General features: G+C 48.8%; 2 protein-coding genes across 8 annotated transcripts in view; both read left to right on the top strand.

Moving 5' to 3' along the window:
- Positions 1-3,561: 3,561 nt before the first annotated feature.
- Positions 3,562-22,022, top strand: LOC116573823 (cytochrome P450 4F3-like). Of its 7 annotated transcripts, none has more exons than XM_032314174.1 (13): positions 3,562-3,584; positions 4,122-4,320; positions 8,867-9,011; positions 10,646-10,699; positions 10,803-10,930; positions 12,387-12,508; positions 13,283-13,553; positions 13,895-13,961; positions 14,159-14,288; positions 20,510-20,643; positions 20,725-20,789; positions 20,955-21,037; positions 21,447-22,022. In XM_032314174.1, the coding sequence occupies exons 2-13, from the start codon at positions 4,123-4,125 to the stop codon at positions 21,664-21,666; spliced, it is 1,617 nt and encodes a 538-aa protein (XP_032170065.1). In that variant the 5' UTR covers positions 3,562-3,584; position 4,122; the 3' UTR covers positions 21,667-22,022. The 7 variants fall into 7 exon arrangements, with proteins under 7 accessions (XP_032170065.1, XP_032170050.1, XP_032170073.1 ...); XM_032314159.1 differs by lacking the exon at positions 3,562-3,584 and adding an exon at positions 3,592-3,642; XM_032314182.1 differs by lacking the exon at positions 3,562-3,584 and adding an exon at positions 3,592-3,642 and having other exon boundaries at positions 13,409-13,553.
- LOC116573875 (cytochrome P450 4F3) overlaps positions 9,749-23,170 on the top strand; it is a 46,854-nt gene continuing 33,432 nt past the window's right edge. The window contains exon 1 of the mRNA XM_032314252.1: positions 9,749-10,300. The gene's annotated coding sequence lies outside the window, so the exon portion shown is untranslated. The remainder of the gene's footprint in view (positions 10,301-23,170) is intronic.

The raw sequence follows: 23,170 nt of genomic DNA on the forward strand, positions 1-23,170 counted from the left end.
ACAGCCTGAGCAATCGACATGCAAGCGTTCCAATAAGACCATACTCCTTGAAAAGCCCTGAAATGAGACTAAAGGAGAAGGAGAGAAAGTACTCACCAATTTTGCACTGAAGCTCAGAGTCCAAATGTAAAGACTCACAGCCCCACGTTGGGCGCCATATGCTAAAGTTCTAGAACCTAGGTGAGGTTCGGTGGGCTGAGGTCCGGAGCCGATGACCAAGAAAGAATTCTTGAGACCACTTTGGTGCAAAATGGTGGTTTATTAAAGCACGGAGACAGGACCTGTGGGCAGGAAGAGCTGCTGCCCCGGGTTGTGAGGGATGGCAGGTTAATATACCTTGTGGTTGGGGGAAGGTGAGGGGAAGGGAGGTTTCAACGGAGTTTTCACAGGTTAAGGAGGGCCTACAAGGTTCCGGGGGCGGGGGGGGGGGGGCCTTGCCCTTACGGCCTGATCAATGTCATCTTTAGGTCAGGCATTAACATCAAGATAGTTGGGAGATTCTTGGTGGGGTGTTAGGATCCTGCTATCATTTACATTCCCTTCTACCTCAGCCTCCTCCAGTTATGGTGGGGAGGGAGACATTAGGGCTTGAGGAACTGAGAGTTATTTGCCTCTGGAAATTTGTGCTGTTGATAAGGTAACCTCCCTGTTTGTAGATCTCCAGGACATCTGTAGAGCAAGGGAGATTCTTGTCTTGCAGGATTGTGATCTCTGTAAGTTAACTATTTATCATTTTATGGCAGTCAGAGGTGCCTGAGGAATGCCACACATATTACGGAGGGGAGCAGGTGGAGAGGGGGGTGCGAGGCGCCAGCTTTTGCTCTGTCCTCAGCCAGCCTCCTGCTCCCTCATCAAAACCATTATTTACATATCATTTAGAGTTGTACTTTCTCCGGTCCTCTCTGCCTGTGTCTGATAGGATGCTTACAGTCCTCTGTGAGGTTTAAGCCCATTTTACAGACGTGAAGACTGAGGCTCAGAGGGGTGAGAGGATGTACCTGAAGCTGATGACTCACAGAGCAACTGCCACCTCTGATCTGACACATGCTTGTCCACTGCCTCGCTGTGAGTGGGGACAGAAGGACCCCTAGAGATGGATCAGCCTCTTCCTCTCAGCGTGCGGCTGGCTGCCTTCCCTCCAGCACTGGCTGGGCAGCATTCCCTAAGCCAGGCTTGTGTGACTTGGCAGCTGGGACATTTCTTGTTGGATGAGAAATGGACGCTCCAGCCTCCTCTGACTCAGAGCAGAAAGCACCCCGGAAGCTTTCTGCCTCCCACACTGGGTCTCTTACTCCCTTTCTGCCTCCTGTCCCCTGATCCAGGAAGTGAGGAGTCCCTGATGGGTGGATTCTGTCCTTCCATGGCCACAGAGGCTTTGGGGGTCTGCTGGCCCTCTACTAACCATAACTGGCATGACACCACCTCTCCCACACGCTACTGGGGACTGGGTCCAGACCAGTCCGGATTCAAGGAGAAGGGAAATAAATGCCTCCCCTCGCCGGGGACAATGGCAAAAGAAAATTACAGCCACTACATTTGTGGGTCTGGGTTAGAGCCCGAGATTCTGCATTTCTTTTTCTTTCTTTCTTTTCACCTCCTCCTCCCCTCCCCCTCCTCCTCCCCTCCCCCTCCTCCTCCCCTCCTCCTCCCCTCCCCCTCCTCGTCCGCCTCCCCGTCCTCCCCGCTTCTCCTCTCCCTCTCTCCTCCTCCTCTCTTTTTCAAAGATTTTATTTGACCGAGAGAGACACAGCGAGAGAGGGGACACCCGCAGGGGGAGTCGGGGAGAGGGAGAAGCAGGCTTCTCGATGAGCAGGGAGCCTGATGCCGGGCTCAGTCCCAGCTCCCGGGATCACGACCTGAGCCGAAGGCAGACTCTCAACACCTGAGCCACCCAGGTGCCCCTGCTTAAATTTATTCCTGAGTATGCTATTGTAAATGGGATTTAAAAAAAAAAATGATTTAAATGGTTTTTTAAAAGAATGATTTTATTTTTTAAAATGATTTATTTTTTAAATGATTTATTTATGTATTTAATTTGTGTGCATGCGGACACCAAGAATGAGAGAGAGAGAGAGATTGAGAGAGAGAGCAAGCAGGGAAAGGGGCAGAGGGAGAGGGATAAGGAGACCTCTTGCTGAGCGGGGAGCCGGATGGATGCGGGGCTCGATCCCAAGACCCTGGGATCACAACTCAAGCCATCCCGCAATCACGACCTGCACCATAGGCCTATACTTAACGACTGAGCCGAGATTCTGCATTTCTAACATGCTGCTGGTAATGCCAGTGCTCATGGGCTGAGGACCCCATTTTGAGCGGTCAGTTCTTAGAGCTCAAGGCTACAAAAGCCCCTTTCTTCCCTGAATAGTTATGAGCACCCACTAAGTGTCGGGCTTCACCTTTACCTGCGCTGTCCGGTGCAACGACTTGGCTGCACAGCTCCTGGGAGACTGAGCACCTCCCGGGACCATTGTTTCCTCCTCTTTCTTCCCGTTCCTCCTCAGACCTCTCCAGCCGCAGAGCAGGAGGAATATCCAGGGCAGTGTACCTCAGCTTGCAGAAGGCTTCCAGCAGCCACTTGTGGCTGGATCAGGCGGGGCTGGAGCGCATGTGTGGGTCCCGGAAGGGAAATGCATTTCCCTGGCGTCCTGTCATTGCAGGAAAAATGTGGGTTCTAGTTCTCTCGCTCAGCAGGTCCACCCTTCAAACTCACCCTCACCTTGGAGCCTGACATGGGGAGACCTCATGAGGGGCTGAGACCACCTCTCAGGGAAATTCAGGACAGGATCTGGATATGATGTGCCCCCTCTCAGGCTCTCCTTTGGCATCCCATTTCCCAGATGGTAAGACTGAGCCCAAGGGAGCTGGCACAGCTCACAGTCACAGCCAGGACCGGGCAGAACTCCACGGAGAGGAAGCTCTGCTTCCTCTGTCTGGCCACATCCTCTCCTGGCCCCCTGACCCCCTGCAGCCTTACATCCTCACCCCACATGCACCCTTCTGACTGGACCCTTGACCCCCTGAATCTGACGCAGGTAATCCCCAGCCAGGCCTGTTCCTTTGTTCCTGCCCCAGCAGTCATGTCTCAGCCCAGGCCCTGGGCTGCTTGGAGGCAGGACTTGAACTCCTGCCAGGGTGTGATGTCCAGAGGCCAGAGGCTTCCTGGTTCTGTGCTAAGAACTAGTGCAGGCCACCCTGATGACTCACGCATACGGAGGGGAGCCCCAGCTAAGTTTTGGGTCCGATCCTGTTCTCCTGACACCTAAACTCTCAAGTTCAAGTTTTTACCTGCTGCACCCTAGCTCTGAAAGGGCAGGGGTGGCTGTTAACTTGGGAGCCCAGAGTCCCTTTTGCCCATCCCCCAAGTCACCCCCACCACGTGGGTCGGGCTGAGTTCTGAGGATCCAGTACCCCGCCATGTGACCCTGGACTGGTTTCTCTGTGTATCCCGCTGGCTCTGTCCTCAGGTCTTGGGTGGCTGCCAGGTGGGGAGGTGGCTGACCGGCATCCTGCCATTGGCTGACGCAGCCAAGCCCAGCCTCCCCCAGTTCAGAGGTCAGGGGCGGGGGACAAGGACCTTCCTGGGGGTGGGTGGGAGGGGGTGGAGCTTGTGTGCAATCTGTGCCAGTGGAAGAAGATGACCGGGTGGGGCGGGCAGGGCTGAGAGTGTTCTGGTGGCGAGGAGGGGGTGGTGGGGCGGGGCACTACCCCAGGCAGAAGTGACTCCAGAAATCCGACTGGCGGCGGGGGAGGGGTTGGGGGGGTGGGGTGAGGTGGGAGGGGTGGGGGGTGGTGGTTTCCTTGTAAGCGGACCTCCTGGCAACCTCCCACAGATTGCGTTCGGGTGCTTTTTCTTCAGTCTTTTTCTTCTACCTCCTTCACCCCAATCTCTCCCTCTTCCTCTGGAATTCTCCTGATCCTCCTCCCCCTTTGCCCCCAACCCCAAATGTTTGCCCAGTTCACAGTGCTCACTTTCTCTGCCTCTCCCTGCCCCTCCCATCCTGTCCCGGTCCCTGTCCCTCCTATCGGGGCCCTCTCCCTCTGTTAGTGAGCAGTCCGGGGAGCTCATCTTTCTGCCCCATTCCTGGGTCTTAGGAACTCACCCTCTATTCCCTCTGCTCCAGGATGTCACAGCTGAGCCTGTCCTGGCTGGGACCGGGGCAGCTGGCAGCCTCCCCGTGGCACCTCCTGCTGCTGGCTGGGGCCGCCTGGCTGCTGGCCCGCATCCTGACCTGGAGCCACAGCTTTTATGACAACTGCTGCCGCCTCCGGTGTTTCCCGCAGCCTCCGAGGCGCAGCTGGCTTTGGGGTCACCTGGGCCTGGTGAGTGTGGGTGGGGGAACGGGTCTGGGGTATCAAGGTGAATCTGGGATGGGGATCAGGGATTTGGCTGGGGCCTGGGACGGCAGCGAAGGGCTACAGGAGCCGGGTCCCCTGATGCCCCCACAGTCTCCCCAGGCCCACTGTCCAGGGTCCACTCCCTGCCTGGTCCATCTTTGTTGGCCTGAGGCCAGCAGGTGCTCCTGTCCCACAGCAATCAACTATGACTTCTGCCCTTCTCTCCCCTCCCCCCATGGGGGCGCAGCTGGGCTGGAGGATGGATGTAGGCTGTCTGTCCTTTTCCTCCCCTTCCTCCTTTTGTAATCTTGTCTTCCACCCCCAAGGGATATCAGTGGGCTCCATTGCTCAACCTGGATAAAAGCTGACCAGGAATCAGGGACATCTGGGTGGCTCAGTAGGTTAAGCCACTGCCTTCGGCTCAGGTCATGACCCCAGGGAGCCTGCCTCTCTCTCTGCCTCTGCCTGCCTCTCTGCCTGCTTGTGGGCTTTCTCTCTTTCTCTTTCTGACAAATGAATAAGTAAATAAAATCTTAAAAAAAAAAAATTTGACCAGGAATCACTCTGGCCTGGACCTTAATGGCCAAACTTATTTCACTTAGTGCCCCCATTTGGCCCATCTTTCCCTGCTCCAGCTTGGTTCCCATGCCTGTCCCACAAGACGAGCAGGACTTCGTCACCTCTCAGAAGCAGTCTGGCCTTGTGGACCACCGCATCAGCCCCGAACGTCCTTGTTCTCCGGGTTGTAGCATTCTAGCACACAGCCCTTCCCCTGGGCTCCCCTGGGCTCCTTCTTCACCCTCCCTTAACACGTGGGGAGCCCTCAGGGCTCTAATCCGCCTTCCTTCTTCTCTGGCTCCCAAGGCCATTACCTTACCCCAGGCTCTGGCTCCCAAGTGAATTACACGTTCAAGTTCAGATCTCCGCGGCCCCAGCCTCCCTTTCTCAGGTGGGGTCTCCTATGCATCTCATTCTACCAAGTCAGAGTCGGAACTCGGGGTCCCTTCCTGGTGCTGTCCCACCCTCAGTCTTGCCCATCCTTCTTTTGCCCACTTCTCACACTTCGGGGCCCCTGGCCCCGCTCTGTTCTCTCCTGCAGTCAGGTCCTTCAGCATGACCAGACATGCTGCCTCCACAGCCTCTCCTCAGTCTGTCCCTTCTCTGCAGCCTCCTGCCACTTCTCCCGCCACATCCACCGGCGTCTTTCTCCAGGAAGCTGTCCCTCTGACTGCTCGTGCCCCTTATGGCCACTCTTGTCCCCTGTCACCCTTCCTCTCTTGAGCCCTGGAGAGATTTTTCTGAAGTTTAGCTTTTGTGAATACCATTGCTTGGCTGAAAACCATTGTATGAGATTGCGCATCGTTCTGAACATAGAGACTAAATGTTGCCAGGCCCACTGCATACCCCAGATACTCCAAGCTTCTGCTTTCTCTTCTCAACAAGCCAAACCCTTTCTACCTCAGGGCGTTTGCATATGCTGCTCCTTTGCCAGGAAGGGCTTCCCTTCCTGTAGCCACTGGGTTGATCCCTCCTTTTCGTCCAATCTTCAGCTCAAGTGTAACTTCTCCAAGCCTCCCTTGATTTCCCCCCACTAGAACTTGACCTCTGACTTGGTCCTGCTCAAGCTTAAACAGTTAATTGTCCAATTATTACTGTATTATTTCTCTTGTCCAATTATTACTGTATTATTTCTCTCTCCCACTAGACAGTAGCACTGGGGGATAGCCATGATATCTATAATGCACAGCTCAGGAGCTGACATACAGTTGAAACTTAATAAATGTTTGATGATGTCATGGTGGAGGCCATGTCCTAGGTTGGGTGAACTTACTATCGCCTCTCTTGGTCATCCAATGCCAAAGGGATGGGTGTCCAGCTTCTCCCTTCCCCTCCTGCAGACCAGCTTATTACAGAATAAGATGTCCCGAAATTGTGCTGAAGGTTGCCTAAAATTCTGGGTCTTGGAAATTTCTCAGCAAGCCCTGGAAGTAGCAGAAATGTCATAAAGTTACCACAGGTCCTATGTCTTCCTCTAAGGGCTTTGCCATGGAAACTGCTCTGGGTCACTCTTTCTCTGCTAGTCCCTCTTGCTGTGTGTGTGACCTCAGCTGAATCACCCTCCCTCTCTGGGCCAAAGTCATCAAGTGTCTCAGGGTCCTTGGGGATCAGGGGGCAGTCAAAAAGGTGAAAATGACTTCTGTTCTCCTGTCTGGAGCACCTGGGAGTATTTGTAAGGCCAGGATGAGGCATCCTGGAGGGATGGAGGACTGGAGATGATGTCTTCCCAGCAGCTAAACCCTTCCCAGGAGCTAACCACTTCTCCTTTTGGGGGATGTGGCCTTGGTTTCTTAATTTGTAAATGACATGACTGATGGGAGAGTCCATAGGTGCAGGGGAGATAGAAAGAGATAGATAGGTAGAAAGACAGACAGACAGGATACTCTGTTTACAGCCAGGCAGGAAGTAGGGGCTCACAGGTGGGAGCTGCCTTCCTGACTGATGAGCAGAGCTCATGTCTGTCTGCTGGGGCCTGCCAGGGCTGGAAGGTCTGCAGACCCTTCACCGTGTGGGAACTGTGGACTGTGTAGACTGGCCAGGACATGACAGGGTGTGGGAATGAGCCCCTGGACAAATCCTGAGGTCACTGTGCTGACCACAAACCTCCTCCATGGGGACATTGCTGAGATTGGAACCACTCCCAGGAGAAGAAGAATCTAACTTCTCAAGCCAAGGTCAGCCTCTCTGTGCGCAGAAAGCATGTCTTCTCCCTGTGATCTGGGGTGCGCCCTTGGGAATGGAGAGGCCTCCAGGACCCTCCTGTACCCAGAGTGAAGGAGCAGGAGGAAAACAGAGATTCCCTCCATCCATGCAGATTCTGGACACTCAGCCCACTGTAGAGGCTACAGGGGGACATGCTGTGGTTTCTTCTGGGGAAGTGACAGTCCCTGTTTCCTTCTAGTTCTCTCCATTCCCTACCCCCCCACAGAGCAGGGCTTGAGGGTCATAAGTCAGCTGGTGGTCATCTACACCCAGGGACTTATGTTCTGCCTGGGCTCTCACCATTTTTTGCAATCCTGACATTGCCTGATCTGTCACCGTGCCACAGGTACCCACCTGGAATACGTGGTAGTGGGACCTGTAGCAGCATCGGAGGGCTACAGGCCCCTCCTTACCAAGCTTCTGGGCAGCCTCTGTAGATGCCAAGGCCCTTCCTGCTCTCAGGTGCCCTCGGTCATTTATTTCTTTCTGCACACTGCTTCGGGATGCTGGGAGAGGCTCTGTCCAGGCTCTGTCCTGGAGGAACCTCAGTCTTGGGCACATAGAACTAGACACATCCCCAATTCTGTGTGGTTAGAATGGGTCTGAGGGAGAGACAGGGGCTGCGGGAACCCAGGGGGAAGCAAGGCCTCTGCTGTGTGGGCAGGCTGGAAGATTTCTTGGAGGAGGAGTCACTGGAAGTGGGTCTGGAATGATGGGTAGGAATTTTCTTTTTTTTTTTTTTAAGAAAAAAGATAAAGTGTATGCTGTGGAGAGGAACAGCCCACTCAAAGGCCTGGAGGGGATAGAGCTAGCACCTGGTTTTTGAGCAACAAGGAGTTCAGTTCAGTGAGAGCAATGCTGGTGAGACGCAGGAAAAGGTGGAGGGGACAGCAGAGGCAGCAGGGGCAGGGACTTTATTCTGAGGGCTCTGGGGAGCCATGGAGGGTGTGGAGGTGAGGAGACACAGACTCAGGGAGTAGGAGAGATGGAGAGAGAAACATGGGTGAAGAAAGAGGGAGATACAAAGTGAGGGAGACAGAGGACATACACAAGAGTGTAAAAGAAACACACATACACAGATGCAAACACATATCTATCATCTATCCATCCATCTCTTGACTCTCTCCATCTGTCCTGCCATCCACACATCCATCCATCCATCCATCTGTCCACCCATCCATCTGTCCATCCATCCATCCATCCATCCATCCATCCATCCATCTGTCCATCCATCCATCTGTCCATCCATCCATCTGTCCATCCATCCATCCATCCATCCATCCATCCATCCATCCATCTGTCCATCCATCCACACATCCATCCATCCGTCTATCCATCCATCTGTCCATCCATCCATCTGTCCATCCATCCATCCGTCCATCCATCCATCCATCCATCCATCCATCCATCCTCTTTCATTCCTCCATTTTCTATCTCCATCTATCTCTATCATCTAGCTGTCTGTCTATCTGTCTATCATCTGTCTATCATCATCATCCTCTAGCTATCTATCAACATCTAAAGAAACAGATGAAGAGAGTGAGGAGAAAGGGAGAGACTTTGAGATAGACACACAAAAAGACAAACAGACCAACAGAACGAAGCTGATTTAGTGAGATATAGAAGTGTAGACTAATGTGGGCAGAAAGGGAAGTGGAGGAGGGGGTGTGGTGGGTGGAGGGTTGCAGTGGACATTTGTGAGCTCTGGGGTCTCCTGCCTGACCTGGCCTCATTCTTCCCACCCATCTTCCCCTGGCCCTCCCATCTCCAGGTGAAGAGCAATGAGGAGGGCTTGCGGATGATAGAGGATCTGGGCCACTACTTCCGTGATGTTCACCTCTGGTGGATGGGGCCCTTCTACCCTGTACTGCGGCTCGTCCACCCGACCTTTGTTGCACCCCTGCTCCAGGCCCCAGGTATCTCTCCCAGGATCCCTAGCCTAGTCTCTCCCCTGCTCCTGCTCCCAGCTCTTCTCATTCCTGGACAGACCAGGTTGAACAAGGAAATGGGTAATGTTGACAGAGACCTGCCAATAACCAAATGAATGATTCCAGGCAGGTCCCTGGCTCTCTCTGGTTGCCAGTGCCTTTCAGTTTTGAGTGGCAGAAATTCAACACTGTTGGTCTAAGTACAGAAAGTGAATCTATTGACTGAAAAGCTGAGAGAATATTGTCTTTAGGTATAGTTGACACAGTTGGATCTAGGTCTTCAAACAGTGCCATTGGGAATCTGTCTTCATCTTGTAGTTCTGTGTTCCTCTCTGACACCTTCATTTTCATGCTGATAAAGATGAGTCCGAGAAGCTCAGCTCCCATGGAAATGTGAGTTCATTCTCTGCAGACCTGGAAAAAGTTGCAGGATTCTTTTAAATTGGCCTGACCTGGGTCACAGAGACCAGTTTTTCATCTAGTCACTGAGACTTGATTGCTGAGGCTTAGGGTCATATGCTTAGCTCTGGAACAGTGAGTGGGATGGCATGGTCAACCTCCTAATTACTTGGATTGAGAGTGGAGGAGCAATGAGATGCTAGTTCTAGAAGGGGATGGATGCTGGGCAAGTAGATACCACAGATGTTCAGCCATCAGCATCACAGCTAGGTGGGCATTTCTTGGGTGAGGAAACCAAGGCTCAAGGAGACATAATAACTTCTGAAGGCCACATAGTATGTTGAAGCTTCCCTCTTTTGTGTGTTCTTGGCTGCTCTAGCTGCCTCTGCCAGAAGGGACTCTAAGCTGGAAAGGGATTTGGGGTATGAAGATGGCCAGAGTATTTTGGGGGAATGCCTACCAGATCTCAGTTTGGTCAGCTGTCTAGTTGACCGTGGGGGGTTGGTCTAGAGCCCAAGGGCAGCTCTTCGTGGTGGGTGGAGCTCAGCATCTGAGGGTGGCAGCATCCTTTGGTCTCTTTAAGGGCATAGGAACTCCTTACCTAAGCATTTAATGGCCAGTATGAGGTGGAAGAGGATACTGAGGAAAGCTAGGTCATGCCTGGGCCATGTCTGGGACATTAATGGGAACTTTAAATCCTGTCTGGACCATTTGTGGGTCACACGGAGGTCATGTCAGGTTGTCTTGGGGTCCATGTCAGAGCACATTGTGTCCTGTCAGTGTGTGTTACACATGTTGTTTCATGGCAGGACATGTTCACACATGGTGGGGCCATGTCAGTTGTTACAGGAGATGTCAGGGGTTCTGGGACAGATGAGGTGGCCTAGGTCCCAGTAAGGACATTTTGTGGATTTGTGTTAGGGGTTTTGAACACGTTGGAGCAGGTAGGAGCCATGTCAAGATGTGCTGGGGTGTGTTGTGCCATGTTAGGGTGCATCTAAGTACATGGGGGTGTTCTGCCTTTGTTCTGCTCTGTGCTGCAGCCTGGTCTGGGCCCCCTTCATCTGCCCGCTCCTCTCTGTTTCCTCTGCTCTTGTTGCCATTCCTGCTATGCTGGGCTGGGAGGGGGTATGCAGACCGCTGGTTGGGATCGTCCACCTCCCAACCAAAAGCCCCTCCCCACCTTTTTTCCATGGCTCCTGATTGTCTGTCTCTTGTGTCAGCCACCATCATACCCAAGGATATGTTTCTCTACAACCTCCTGAAGCCCTGGCTAGGTGAGTAACTGTTGGTGAAGGGGGTCGGTTGACCTCAAGGTTGACCTTGAGGTCTCAGGGGAAGGCACTGCCCTTGTCCATTCCTTGTGACTGCCTCTACTAGGGGATGGGCTCCTGCTGAGTGCTGGTGACAAGTGGAGTCACCACCGTCGCTTGCTGACACCTGCCTTCCATTTTGACATCTTGAAACCCTATGTGAAGATTTTCAACAAAAGTGCAGGCATCATGCATGTGAGTTCCTTAAATCCAGAGTCCCAGCTGGGGCCTTGGGAAAAGGGAAGTAGCCTCAGACACATATGATCTGGAGTCCTGGCTTTGCTGTATGGTTTTAGGGCCATTCCTTTTTCTCTCCAACCTTCCGTTTCCCCATCTGTAAAGTGTGTGTGTGTGTGTGTGTGTGTGTGTGTGTGTGTGTGTGTGTGTGTGAGTGATAAGCCCGGCTTAAAGAGTGGTCAAGGTGATATAATGGAATCATGATCCTGGCACATAAAAGGCACTCAGAATGTTTTAGTTTCTAGTCTGCTTCACTGAAACTGTAAAATTCAAGACATAAATGATGAAGATTGTATAGTAGCTCTTTCTGCAGAGCATTCACCTTAAAACTCACTGGGTTGAAAAAAATGAATGTTTGTTGTTGCTTCCAAGATGATGAATCAGTAGAGTAGTTCTTATCTTGGCTGGAATCACTCACACATCTGTGGTCATGGGCGGGTTTGGGAGACAACTCTGCTCGTCCAGGCTCAGCTCTGCTGCATGTTTGTGCACTGGTTGAGGATTGCCTTGGTGAAACAGCCGGATGCCTGCATTTATCCCTCATCCTCCAATAAGCTAGCCTGGGCTTGATCACACAGTGGAGGCTCCAAGAGAATGAAGAGAAACATGCAATATCTCTTGAAGTTTAATTTCAGAACGGGCAACTATGACCTACCTCCACCTTCTTCTGTTGGCCAAAGCAAGTCCCACATTCAGCTCAAGAGCTGGAGAAAAAGGTTCTACCTCCTAATGGAAGACCCGCACAATTTCATTGCAAAGGGTGAAGGTATAGGGAGGGACAAAAAAATGGGGACATTTTTGCAGCAGTCACCTACCACTATGATAATGACGAAGATGAGGATGAGAGCTAACAGTTATTCAGCACGTGCTGTCTATCAGAAATTATGTGCCAGTCGTACTGCATATGTTGTCTAATTTAATTTTCACAACCATATGAGTTAGAGATGATTATTATTGCCCCATTACAAGTGATGAAATTGAGGCTCAGAGAGATTAGAGCGCTTGCCCCTGTTCACATAGCTAGCAAGTAAACTAATAAGTGAAGCTGGGATTCCAATCTGGTTTGTCTGACACCAAAGCAAGTCATCCTGTTACCAAAGTTTGACAGATAGAGCCCAGTGAACTTTGACAGGAGGAATGAGTTGACTAAGAGCACACAGAGTATAGGAGGCAGAGCCAGGTTTTGAACTCAGGTCTCCTGACTCCCGGCCACAGGGTCTTCCCCCCCACCCCTTAATGGCATCTTAATAGTAACAGTTTCCACTTTCACCCAAGCCTGGTCATTCCTGGTGTTGGGTGTCTGGGGTGGAGGATTGGGAGGCTGGGCCTGGGGGAGTCCAACCTGGTGGTTGGGCTGAGGAGGAGCTCAGGAGTGGCAGGTCCCAGCCCCAGATTTGCCCCTTTCTCTGTCCAGACCAAGTGGCAGCATCTGGCCTTGGAAGGCAGTGCCCGTCTAGACATGTTTGAGCACATCAGCCTCATGACCCTGGACAGTCTGCAGAAATGTGTCTTCAGTTTTGACAGCAATTGCCAGGAGTGAGTCTTTCCAGGGTGTGGGAACATGAACCATAGACCCAAGGGGGTGGATGGGGAAGGGAGGTCTGACCAGGGCAATCAGAAGGGACTTCCTGGAGGAGATGGATCAGAAGTAGACACTGAAGGACAAGGAAGGGAAAGAGAGCAAGTGATCGTTTCAGGTAGGTAGAAATGTTTGATAAAGTCCAGGGGGCTAGGATGAGCAAAGCATGTGTCATAGTGAGGAGCCACCTTGGGAATGAGGTTGGAGGGCTTGGCAGGGGCTATATCTTAAGGACATTCAAATCCAGACAAAGGCATATGAAATTTCTCCTGAGGTTTCCAGGGAGGCATGGAGGGTGTTTGAATAGATGAGGGTCATGGTCAAAGCTGTTTTTGGATATCTGACTCTAGAGAAGACCAGCTGTTTAGTATAGACACAGAATTCAAGGAGACCATGGAGAGGAGGAGGCTTGAATTTGGTGGAGAATATGGGGCAGATTTGGGAGAGACTAAGGAAGAATGGGCAGGGTCAGATACTGTGTAGGAAAGAGAGGAGACAAGCATGATGCCCAAGCTCTACCCTGGAGTCTGGGACCTGAGGCTGTCATAGAGGTGGGATGTAGAGGGAGAAACATGCCTGGAGAACTCTCTTGTTTTGGATAAAGGCCATGGGGCTCTGATGAGCAAAGTGTCTGCCACAGTGCTTCTGGTTTTCTGGTTGGAAGGTACTCCTGGGGTTTCATGTGGGTTAAAAAGGTGTTTCTTAAGGTTCTCTCTGGCCTGGCCCTGCAGGAGTCCCAGTGAATATATTGCTGCCATCTTGGAACTCAGTGCCCTTGTGGTGAAACGGCAAGAGCAGATCTTCCTGCCCATGGACTTCCTATACAATCTCACTCCCGATGGGTGGCGCTTCCGCAGGGCCTGCAACCTGGTGCACAACTTCACAGATGCTGTCATCCAGGAGCGGCGCCGTGCCCTCATTAGCGGGGGTTCCCATGACTTCCTCAAGGCCAAGGCTAAGACCAAGACTTTGGACTTCATTGATGTGCTCCTGCTGGCCAAGGTGGGCTTCCCTGGGATCAGAATTCAAGAGATAGAGTGGACCTTGACTTCAAATGTCACGTGGAAGGACTTGGACTTGACCTGCAGGGCACTGGGCAACCACGGAAGGTGCTTGAGAAAGGGAGAGATGGGTCAGTGATATGTTTTAGACATGACTCTGTCGAAGGCAGTGTGGAAGGGATAAATAAAAGGCTGGAGACCAGGGAGGAGACCTGTGGGGTGGGCTGTAGAGATGATGAAGGACAGATCCTACTTTGATGATGGAGCCTGAGGGACTGTTTCAGATTAGACTCAGACACCCTCAGAGCTGGCATGATTCAAGAGGTCTTGCCCTTTTTCCAGGATGAAGATGGAAAACAATTGTCAGATGAGGACATCCGAGCAGAGGCTGACACCTTCATGTTTGAGGGTGAGCATCCCAGTGTGGGACTATGGGGGAGTGAGGCAGGGGTCTGGCAGGGGTCTGTCCAATCCCAGGAACTTGGTAGGTGGACCCTGGACCAGCCCACCCCACCCCATCCTCCCTGGGGGCCTTAATTAAAGGCGCTGTCCACCTTCTGGTGCTGAACAAGCCCAGAGACCCAAGCCCGTCTGACTGCTTCTCAGGCCATGACACCACCGCCAGTGGCCTCTCCTGGGTCCTGTACAACCTTGCAAAGCACCCAGAATTCCAGGAGCGCTGTCGGCAGGAGGTGCAAGAGCTCCTGAGGGACCGTGAGCCTCAAGAGATTGAATGGTGAGTGCAGGTCCTCATGGTTTGTTCCTGAACCTCTCTCTTTGGCTTTGCTCCCCAGCTGGGGGGAGAAAAGAACTTTTTCTTAATTCTGTCATTATTGTTTCCTGGAAATAAGAGCAGAGCCTAGAGGCAGCCTGGTACCTAGCCTGGAGAGCAGGGAAATCTTCTAGGCATATGCAACAGAAAGATCTGAGTGTCCACATTTCATTCTCTGCTTACTTGCTATGTAACTTTAATAAAATCAGTTCCCTCTTCTCAATACCTTTTCTCCTCTGTAAATGGGGGTGGGGCAGGGAATATCTCCTCCATAGGACTGCTTGGAGAACTGTGACAATGGGTTTAGAGCAGATGGCATCCAGCATGTATGTGTTCAGTAAATGAAATTCTCCTCTCCCTTGCTTTCTGTCTGGAGTTGCATGTTGTGCCGAAAGATCCTCACTCCCCTTAATTTTTGCTCTTATATCCAATTACCGCCTAACAATCTATTATAGGGAGACACAAGAAGTTTTTGGGTGTGAAAAAATCACCCATTTCTTTGTTCAATAAACGTGTCTAGACTGCTTGCCCTCTCCCAACTCTGTGTCCAGTCCCATTCAAGTCTTACCTGGGCAAATCTGGGGCGGATAGGAAAGAAGGTGGGTGAGGTTGGGCAGTGAAGCAGCAAACAGGAATTTACCACTCTGGTTTTGGGTAGTGGACCGTGCTCCAGGCCTTGGGGATACCTTGTGCAAAGGCCAGGATAGAGGCATACAGGAGTGAGCCTGGCATGTTTGGCAGGAGGTAAAAGTAGGCTGGATCTTCATGAAATTTAGAGTGTAAAGAATCAGAGGGGCTCCCAGTGAGGCTAGAGCTGGTAATGGAAGTCCTTTTAGGAATGCTTTGGAAACCATGTGAAGAATTTCCAAAGGTGGCAGTTCAAGTCCTTTGGGAAGCCAATATTGGATAAAAGATAAAATAAACGTGGGCAGGGATGCTGCCATTAGGAGAGTCTTACATTTGCGCAGAAATGGTCAGGAAGTAGGGACCCATCATGCCCTGTCATTGGCTGGGAGCTACCTAAAAAAGCATGAGCTTGGCTTGAATACTGCCACGGATCCCAGAGACCCTATAACTGATGCTGTCAGCCAACTGCACTCCTTGCCGCTGGACAGCAAGCTTTTTTTTGAAGGGAGATTCGTGGTTAACATAGGATGGCAATGGGGAGTCATGGGAGATGTTTGAGCAGAGGAGAGAAAAGTCGATATTATTAAAAATTATGTAGTTATAGGGGCAAACTGGAGGCGATGAGCTGGAGCTTGGGAGCCCAGGGTGCAGATTTGGGGCCAAGGGCTGAAGGATGCAGAGGAGATACTAGACCGAATACTTTGGAAGTAGTGCCCTCAACTTCAAGGCTTTGCTCAGCATAGCAGCTCTGTGAAGTGGAGAAGTGTTTTTCTGCTTCTTCCAACTTCAAACAGTTATGCACTTGGTAAAAATTCAAATAATATGAAGTGGTTTATCATGGATATAAGGCTTTGTCTTTTTTTCTTTCTCAGCTCTATTGAGATATAGTTGACACATAATATTGTGTAAATTTAAGGTGTACAACACAAAGATTTGTGTACATGTAAATTGCAAGAGGAGTAGAAGGTTAACCTCTTCTATTATTTCGCATAATCCTCTGTCTTATGCCAGCACCCCAACCCCATCCCCACCTTTGATGGTTTCCTGTGTCCTTCAGTCTATGCCAACATGTATCTGTCCACCAATTCTTACTTCAGTTTTCTTTCTACAACTAAGAGTAGACACAGAACATTCAGGCATGCACGTTGACAATATAACTTCAAGATCTTTTCATTTTTTTCCCAAGATACAAATTTTGGGAAATTAATTTGAATTACAAAATCAGTAATGGGAAGACTTTTTATTTTTTCTGCACAAAATGAAACACTGTGGAGATGATTAGGTTCACCTTTGTTGCCCTCCCTCCAAGCCTAATCAATGCCCTGTCTCCTGAGGGAACTCTGGGGACATCAATTTGTCATATGTCCTTTCAGACTTTTCTGAAATTCTTATAGTTACATATTTATATTAATTATTATAGTTTAATAGAAATACATGCTCACACATTTGGTCACTTGTTCTTTTCACTCAATATTGCATCTAGAGCGCCTTTCTGAGTGCTGTATAGCATTGCATAAATTATTCAGCTCAGCCCTCTGTTTGGGACATTTATGTGAAGATCTGTGGCTATGATAGATATTGCTGAACTGCCTTTCAGCATCTCTGTATGGATTTGTCCTGCAGTGTATGTTAGGACTAGTGATTCCTCTTGCCTCCTTTTTGATAGCTGTATAGTATTCTACCACACGGATGTACTGTGATTTATCTAAACATTCCTCTGTTGATAGACACTTGTAATTTGGGAGCTTTTGCTATAATAAACATGATGTAGGAAACATCCATGTACACTGACTTTTGCTCATGTGTGGGGATGTCTCTCCAGAACAAATTTCTAAAAGTGGTGTTACTGCATCAAAGACCATTTGAGTTTTCACAGTTTAGGAGCTCTTGGCAAATCCACTCCTACAAATGGATTTTCAGAGTGCAGTTTCCTTGCATCTTCACTGACAGTGCGTTATAAAACTTTAAATAAGTGAATATAATACTTTGTTATTCTAATAAATATCACTTTAAGTAGGGTAAAACTGAGCACTATTTTCATATGTTTATGAACCATGCATATTTCTTTTCCTGCGAAGCATCAGTTTGCGTAATTTGACCTTTTTACTTTGAGTTTTTTTTTCTTACTGATTTATAAGGACTCTTTATTTTTTTTTTTAAAGATTTTATTTATTTATTTGACAGAGAGAGATAGAGATCACAAGTAGGCAGAGAGGCAGGCAGAGAGAGAGGGGGAAGCAGGCTCCCTGCTGAGCAGAGAGCCCGATGCGGGGATCGATCCCAGGAACCTGAGATCATGACCTGAGCCAAAGGCAGAGGCTTAGCCCACTGAGCCACCCAGGCGTCCCAGCATTAGTTGCTTTTTTATTTTTTTATTTTTTTAAAGATTTTTATTTATTTGACAGTGAGAGACCGCGAGAGAGGGAACACAAGCAGGGGGAGCTGCAGAGAGAGAGGGAGAAGAAGGCTTCCCGCTGAGCAGGGAGCCCAATGCAGGGCTCCATCCCAGGACCCCAGGATCATGACCAGAGCTAAAGGCAGACCCTTAACAACTGAACCACCCAGGCGCCCCTAGTTGCTTTTATATTATGCAAAAATTCTTTCCCAGGATGTCTTTTGACTTGACTTTAGTTTCATTCATTTCTTTATAGTCACATTTATTAGCTTTTTTAATAGCTTCTTCTTTTTTTTTTTTAATGCTTGGATAAGCCCTTCACACTAATGCTAAACTGTAAAACTTGTTTGATTTTCTTCTAGTGGATTTATTTATTTAAAAATGTTATTTAACTTAAATTTTATTTAATATTTTTATTATTATTTCTTACATTTAATCCTTTTTCCATATGAAATCCATACTGGTCTAAGTGCTGAATTAGGATCTGTTTTTTTCTCCAAATGGTTAACTGATTATTTCAACAGAATTTGATACGTATTTTTGTATTTGTCTTAGGATTTTAAAAAACAGTTTTACAATAAATTAAATTTGTTTGCATGTTAGGGTTTATCTCTGGACTTCATTCTGTTCTATCTATTCACATATTCAAACGTAAGTACTAAGTAATCTTCCTGATCATATTAAAAAACATTTTCATACTTGATAAAGTTGGTCCTGTCTCATTACTTCGCATTTTTTCTTGCATTTTAACTTATTTCATTTGATTCTGTGATTGGATTGGGTAGTTTGAAAAATACTCTTGACAATTTTAATTAGTTAGTTATTTGGGCATCAGGTGCCAAAGATGAAGTTAGCCGTGGCCCTCAATTCATGACTAATTATCATCATTTTTCTATACAATACTTACTTATTCCCATTGATCCCAGTTCTCCACTTCCAGCCCTCCACCTGTATGATTCTAGAGCATTTAATCCTTTTGTTTGCATAATTTGTTGTTTTGGGTGGATGTATTTTAAAATTCACAAATATGTGTTATATCACAGATCAGGTCCTGCTGGTTCTTACCTTTTTCAGAAACATAGCACTATGATTTTATTAGACATCCCTGGTTCTGTGTTGCACTTAGGTTCTTGCTTTGAAATGTCATATAGAACTTCCCTCTCCAGTCCCTCAAAGCTTAATACCCAGGAGGCTTCTGTCTCATTACTGCAGTGAATATCTTGGTGTGCATGTCTTTATCTACCTGTCTGAGACTTTCTCAGGGTTCTGTGCCCAAGAGCCAGCTTGCTAGGTTGTAAAACACCCATTACCTTTCCTTGATCACACTGATGCCTTCTAGAGTGATCGTTCCTGTCCATACATTCACTATCAGCGCATGAGGTCTCTCTACCCCTACACCTCAGCTACTTAATCCTAACCATCACCCACCTTGTTAATTCTCCCCTTGAGTAGATGTGAGATAATATTTCATTGCTAGATATTTTCCATTTCTCTCATAACCAGCGACTTTGAGCTTCTCTTCATGTTTTAAATCTCTGAGTATGAGCTCCCGTGAATTCCTAGATCATGTTCTTTGTCTGCTTATCTCTTGAGCCCCTGTCATCTCTCTTGTTGATTTGCAGGAATTTCTTGTATATTCAAGATGCTGTTCTAGAACTATCTAGCTATTGCAGATAATCTGTGAATCTCTCCTCTGAATGTTAATTTGGTCCCTGCTGTCTTTTGTTAAACAGAAATCCTTAATTCTGTGCATATTTTTCCTTTTCTTTTTTTTGTCTTCCAGTTTATGTGTTGGGGGTTTTAAGAATTCCTTCCTACTCATAGGTCACAAAGATGTCTTCTGTGTTATATCTTCTTTTAACTTTATGGTTTTATCTTTTAAATATAAGAGAAGACTCCATCTTGATGTGGAGTGTGTGATAATTCAGTTCTTTTTGTTTCCACATCATCCGTTGTCTGAGCCATCCATTGTCCAGGGGTTGTGGGGCCTCCTTTACAGATGTTACATTTTTACATATCCATGTGCCTGTCTCTGAGCTCTCTATCCTGTCCCATGGGTCTGTTTTCCTGCAGTGTCATGCTGTTATTTTATTTTATTTTATTTTATTTTAATACCACGCTTTTTCTGGTGGATGAATTCCCTTTCTTCAATTTTTGTTTTTATTTTTTTTATTTATTTTTATTTTTTTTAAATTTTTTTTATTTTTTATTATTTATTTATTTATTTATTTTTAAAGATTTTATTTATTCATTTGACACAGAGAGATCACAAGTAGGCAGAGAGGCAGGCAGAGAGAGAGAGAGGAGGAAGCAGGCTCCCCACGGGGCAGAGAACCCGATGCGGGACTCGATCCCAGGACCCTGAGATCATGACCTGAGCCGAAGGCAGCGGCTTAACCCACTGAGCCACCCAGGCACCCCAATTTTTGTTTTTAAATTGCTATAGCTCTTGAACTTTATTTTTCTTCAAATGCAATAACATCACTGAGTTCCAAAAAAAAAAAAAAAAAACAACAACTAGATTTTTACTGGATTGCCTTGAATATATCAATTAACTTGCAGGAATCCACATCTTTATAATATTAGGTCATCCCACCTGAGAGTGTGGGTCTCATTTGTTCAAATAACCTTTTAAGTCCAGTATAGAGATTTTTTTCCCCTTTTCAGCCAACTGTATACCTTAAAAAACTTTCTTATGCAAATATGTTAATACTTTCAAGGATTCCTGTGAATGGTGTGCTTTGCTCAGAAATGCTTCTAGGGTGCCTGGGAGGCCCAGTTGCTTAAGCCACTGCCTTCACTCATTCACTCAGGTCATGGTTCTGGGGTCCTGGGATCAAGTCCCACATTGGGCTCCCCCTGCTCTGTGGGAAGCCGTCTTCCCCCTCTCCCTCTGCCTGCCAATCCCCCTGCTTGTGCTGTCTGTCAAATAAATAAATACATTCTTAAAAAAAAAATTCTTCCAAAAATACCAGGCTAAATTTCCTTCTAGTGACTTTTGTGATTTTGATTTTCTAATGCCTAAGTCTTTGGCCCATCTGGAATTTATTTTGTTATAGAAGTGAGGGTCAGAGCAAGATGGGGAGCGGGTCTTCAGGGGCAGCAGGAGGGCTGGGGGAGTCTTTGATTCGATCCCTGGATAATTGTTGGGGGTCTTCCTTAGGGACGACCTGGCCCAGTTGCCCTTCCTGACCATGTGCATTAAGGAGAGTCTGCGGCTGCACCCACCGGTTACAGTCATTGCCCGCCGCAGTACCCAGGACGTCGGGCTCCCTGATGGCCGGGTCATCCCCAAAGGTGTCCACAGCATCAGGGGGAGGAGGGTGGTAGTCCCATCAGCTGAGACCTCACCCTGACTATTACTCTTTTCCCTCATAGGGAACATCTGTGTCATCAGCATCTTTGGGATTCATCACAACCCGTCTATCTGGCCGGACCCTGAGGTGCTATTCCTCTCTCTTCTCCATCCCTCGACCCAATGAAGCAGCAGGGTCCTGACTGGGGAAGTCAGACACTCCCTTTCCACTATATCCACATCAGTCTTTTCTAGGATTGTCTGGGTATCTTGGGAAACCCCACCCAGCAGCCTTGCCTCTCTCCACCCTTAGGTATACAATCCCTTTCGCTTTGACCCAGAAAACATCAAGGAGAGGTCACCCTTGGCTTTTATTCCCTTCTCTGCGGGGCCCAGGTGAGCTCAGGGGGCAACCGAGGTGGGAATGGGGCGGTGGGGCAGGGGTCTGGGACTGAGATCCCAGACAAGGTTTTGGGGTGGCGGGAAAGGGGGAAATTGAGGATGGCTCTCCTTCTCTCCCCTCCTCAGAGGTTAGAGGTAAGGGTCTGGGAAGTGGGGGTAGGGTAGGTCCAACGAGGTATGAGCCGCGGTATGAGCCGCGCCCCTTCCCCCGTCTGATGGCCTGAGTCCAGGGCTGGGGTCCGAGCCAAGCTCGGGGATAGGCAAGCCCACATGGGGGTCCCAGGCATGGTTTGCTCCCCTCCTGGATCCCTGCGGGCGGGGCAAAGGGTCCCGGACCAGGTTCTGGGCACCATGGGGCCTGCTGGGGTCCCTGGCGAGTCAGAGCCCCCACTGGTGCCCGCAGGAACTGCATTGGGCAGACGTTCGCCATGACCGAGATGAAGGTGGTCCTGGCGCTGACGCTGCTGCGCTTCCGGGTCCTGCCGGGCGAGGAGGAGCCGCGCAGGAAGCCGGAGCTGATCCTGCGCGCGGAGGGCGGACTCTGGCTGCGCGTGGAGCCGCTGAGCGCGGCACCCCGGCGACCCAGACCCTACACGCCTCACTTTACGGATTCCTGGGGATGAAACTGTGACATCTCCTCTGTCGGAGCGTCACCGAGAGCCAGCAGGAGGCGCTTGGGACCTGTGGGCACGCAGGGGTGGGTGAGGGGAGGGGAAGCTGATGTCTGAGCCCAAGACCCTGACTTTCCAGCTGACTACAGGCCCCATGCTGATTGTGGGTTCTCTCAGAGTTCATAATAAGGTAGTTTATCCTGTAGGCAATAGGGAGCCGTGTTTGAGCAGGAGGGAGATCAGGGTTAAGGACTGACTTAAGGGGCATGTCTGAGGCTCTGGGTCACAGAGGAGAACCCGTGGTGGCACTGCACTCTGATTACCCTGCTCTCTGTTCATAGCTAATAAACCTAAACTTTTTAACCTCAGAATCCTTTACTATGTTTCTATAGTTAACTCTGTTTACTTCAACACAGCAAATACAGATACTTTATCCTGTGTGTCTGAGCATTGCAATCACTGTATCTGTTATACAGGCTGTTTTTGGTGGTTTTCACTGGTAGGGTCGTGTTCTTGTGTGCCTGGTTATCTTTGGGTGTTGGTTATGATATTTGAAATAACATTTGTAAAAAAAAAATAATAACACTAGTAGAATTTGAAGAAGGTAGCTTTTCTCTAGGGAGGAAGTCTTGGAGCCTTGCTTGTTGAAGATTATGTTAAATGAAGCTCAAGGCTTGTGGTGCGCAAGATCAGGAAGGCACTTCCAATTCTAGCTGAGAACAAACTTACAGGGTCCTCTAGTCCTCTCACCACAAGGGGTGTAGCTTTTTGAGGTCTCCACTTATGTAAGGAGGGTCTTCTCCCAATTCCTTTTTCTTGTATCCCTGGAGGCTTTGCTTTTTCTCCCCTGATCATGAGGATGTCAAAGCAGCTTCACATTTTCCTGACTTGAGAAATGCCTCCAGGGCAAATGTGTAGTACCTGTTCTTTTAGCTCTAGGCTTCTATTTTCATTTGAGTGGCATCCTTGTAATTTTTTTTACTTCTTTTCTGGTATGTATTCATTTAAGAAATTGGAAAAGTATCCAGCTGTGAGAGTTCAATTTTTTAAAAATTGAAAGTTTAATCCAAATAACCTAGCTTGCCATTAGTGGGAACAGGAAGTCTTGATTGGAATTTTAATGGTCACTCCGCTCCTGAATGTATTGAGGGTGATAATTGCCTTTAAGTGTATAGATTCCTGGACCACAAAAAGCTAACAACAAGTCTTAAAGGAGAAGAAAGCACATCACCCAGAGATCCTGGAACCTGGGCTAAATGGAAGGAGCAGATGGACTTTGAGGTCGACTGCTCTGGGGTGTTCCTTGTATAGGAAGAGGAGTGCACATTGGATTTTTTGGTAGTCAACAGGATGGACAGTGTCAGAGACTGCTGTGTATCCTGACATCCCTTTTTGCAAAACTTCCCGTAATCCTCAATTTTTAGTTAGGTGCATGGTAGGCTAAATACAGATAGTATTTGAAAGCTTCTCTTGAAACTAGATTAGCTAAATGAGTATACCCTGTCCCATATGGAAA

Source organism: Mustela erminea, chromosome 1 (assembly GCF_009829155.1).
Source record: "Mustela erminea isolate mMusErm1 chromosome 1, mMusErm1.Pri, whole genome shotgun sequence".
NCBI lineage: Eukaryota > Metazoa > Chordata > Mammalia > Carnivora > Mustelidae > Mustela > Mustela erminea.

Excerpts from the sequence above, each read along its gene's own strand:
- LOC116573823 (XM_032314159.1), top strand. Across the intron at positions 4,321-8,866 it reads TTTGGGGTCACCTGGGCCTG|GTGAAGAGCAATGAGGAGGG; the intron begins GTGAGTGTGGGT and ends TCCCATCTCCAG. Across the intron at positions 20,644-20,724 it reads TGGCCGGGTCATCCCCAAAG|GGAACATCTGTGTCATCAGC; the intron begins GTGTCCACAGCA and ends TTTCCCTCATAG.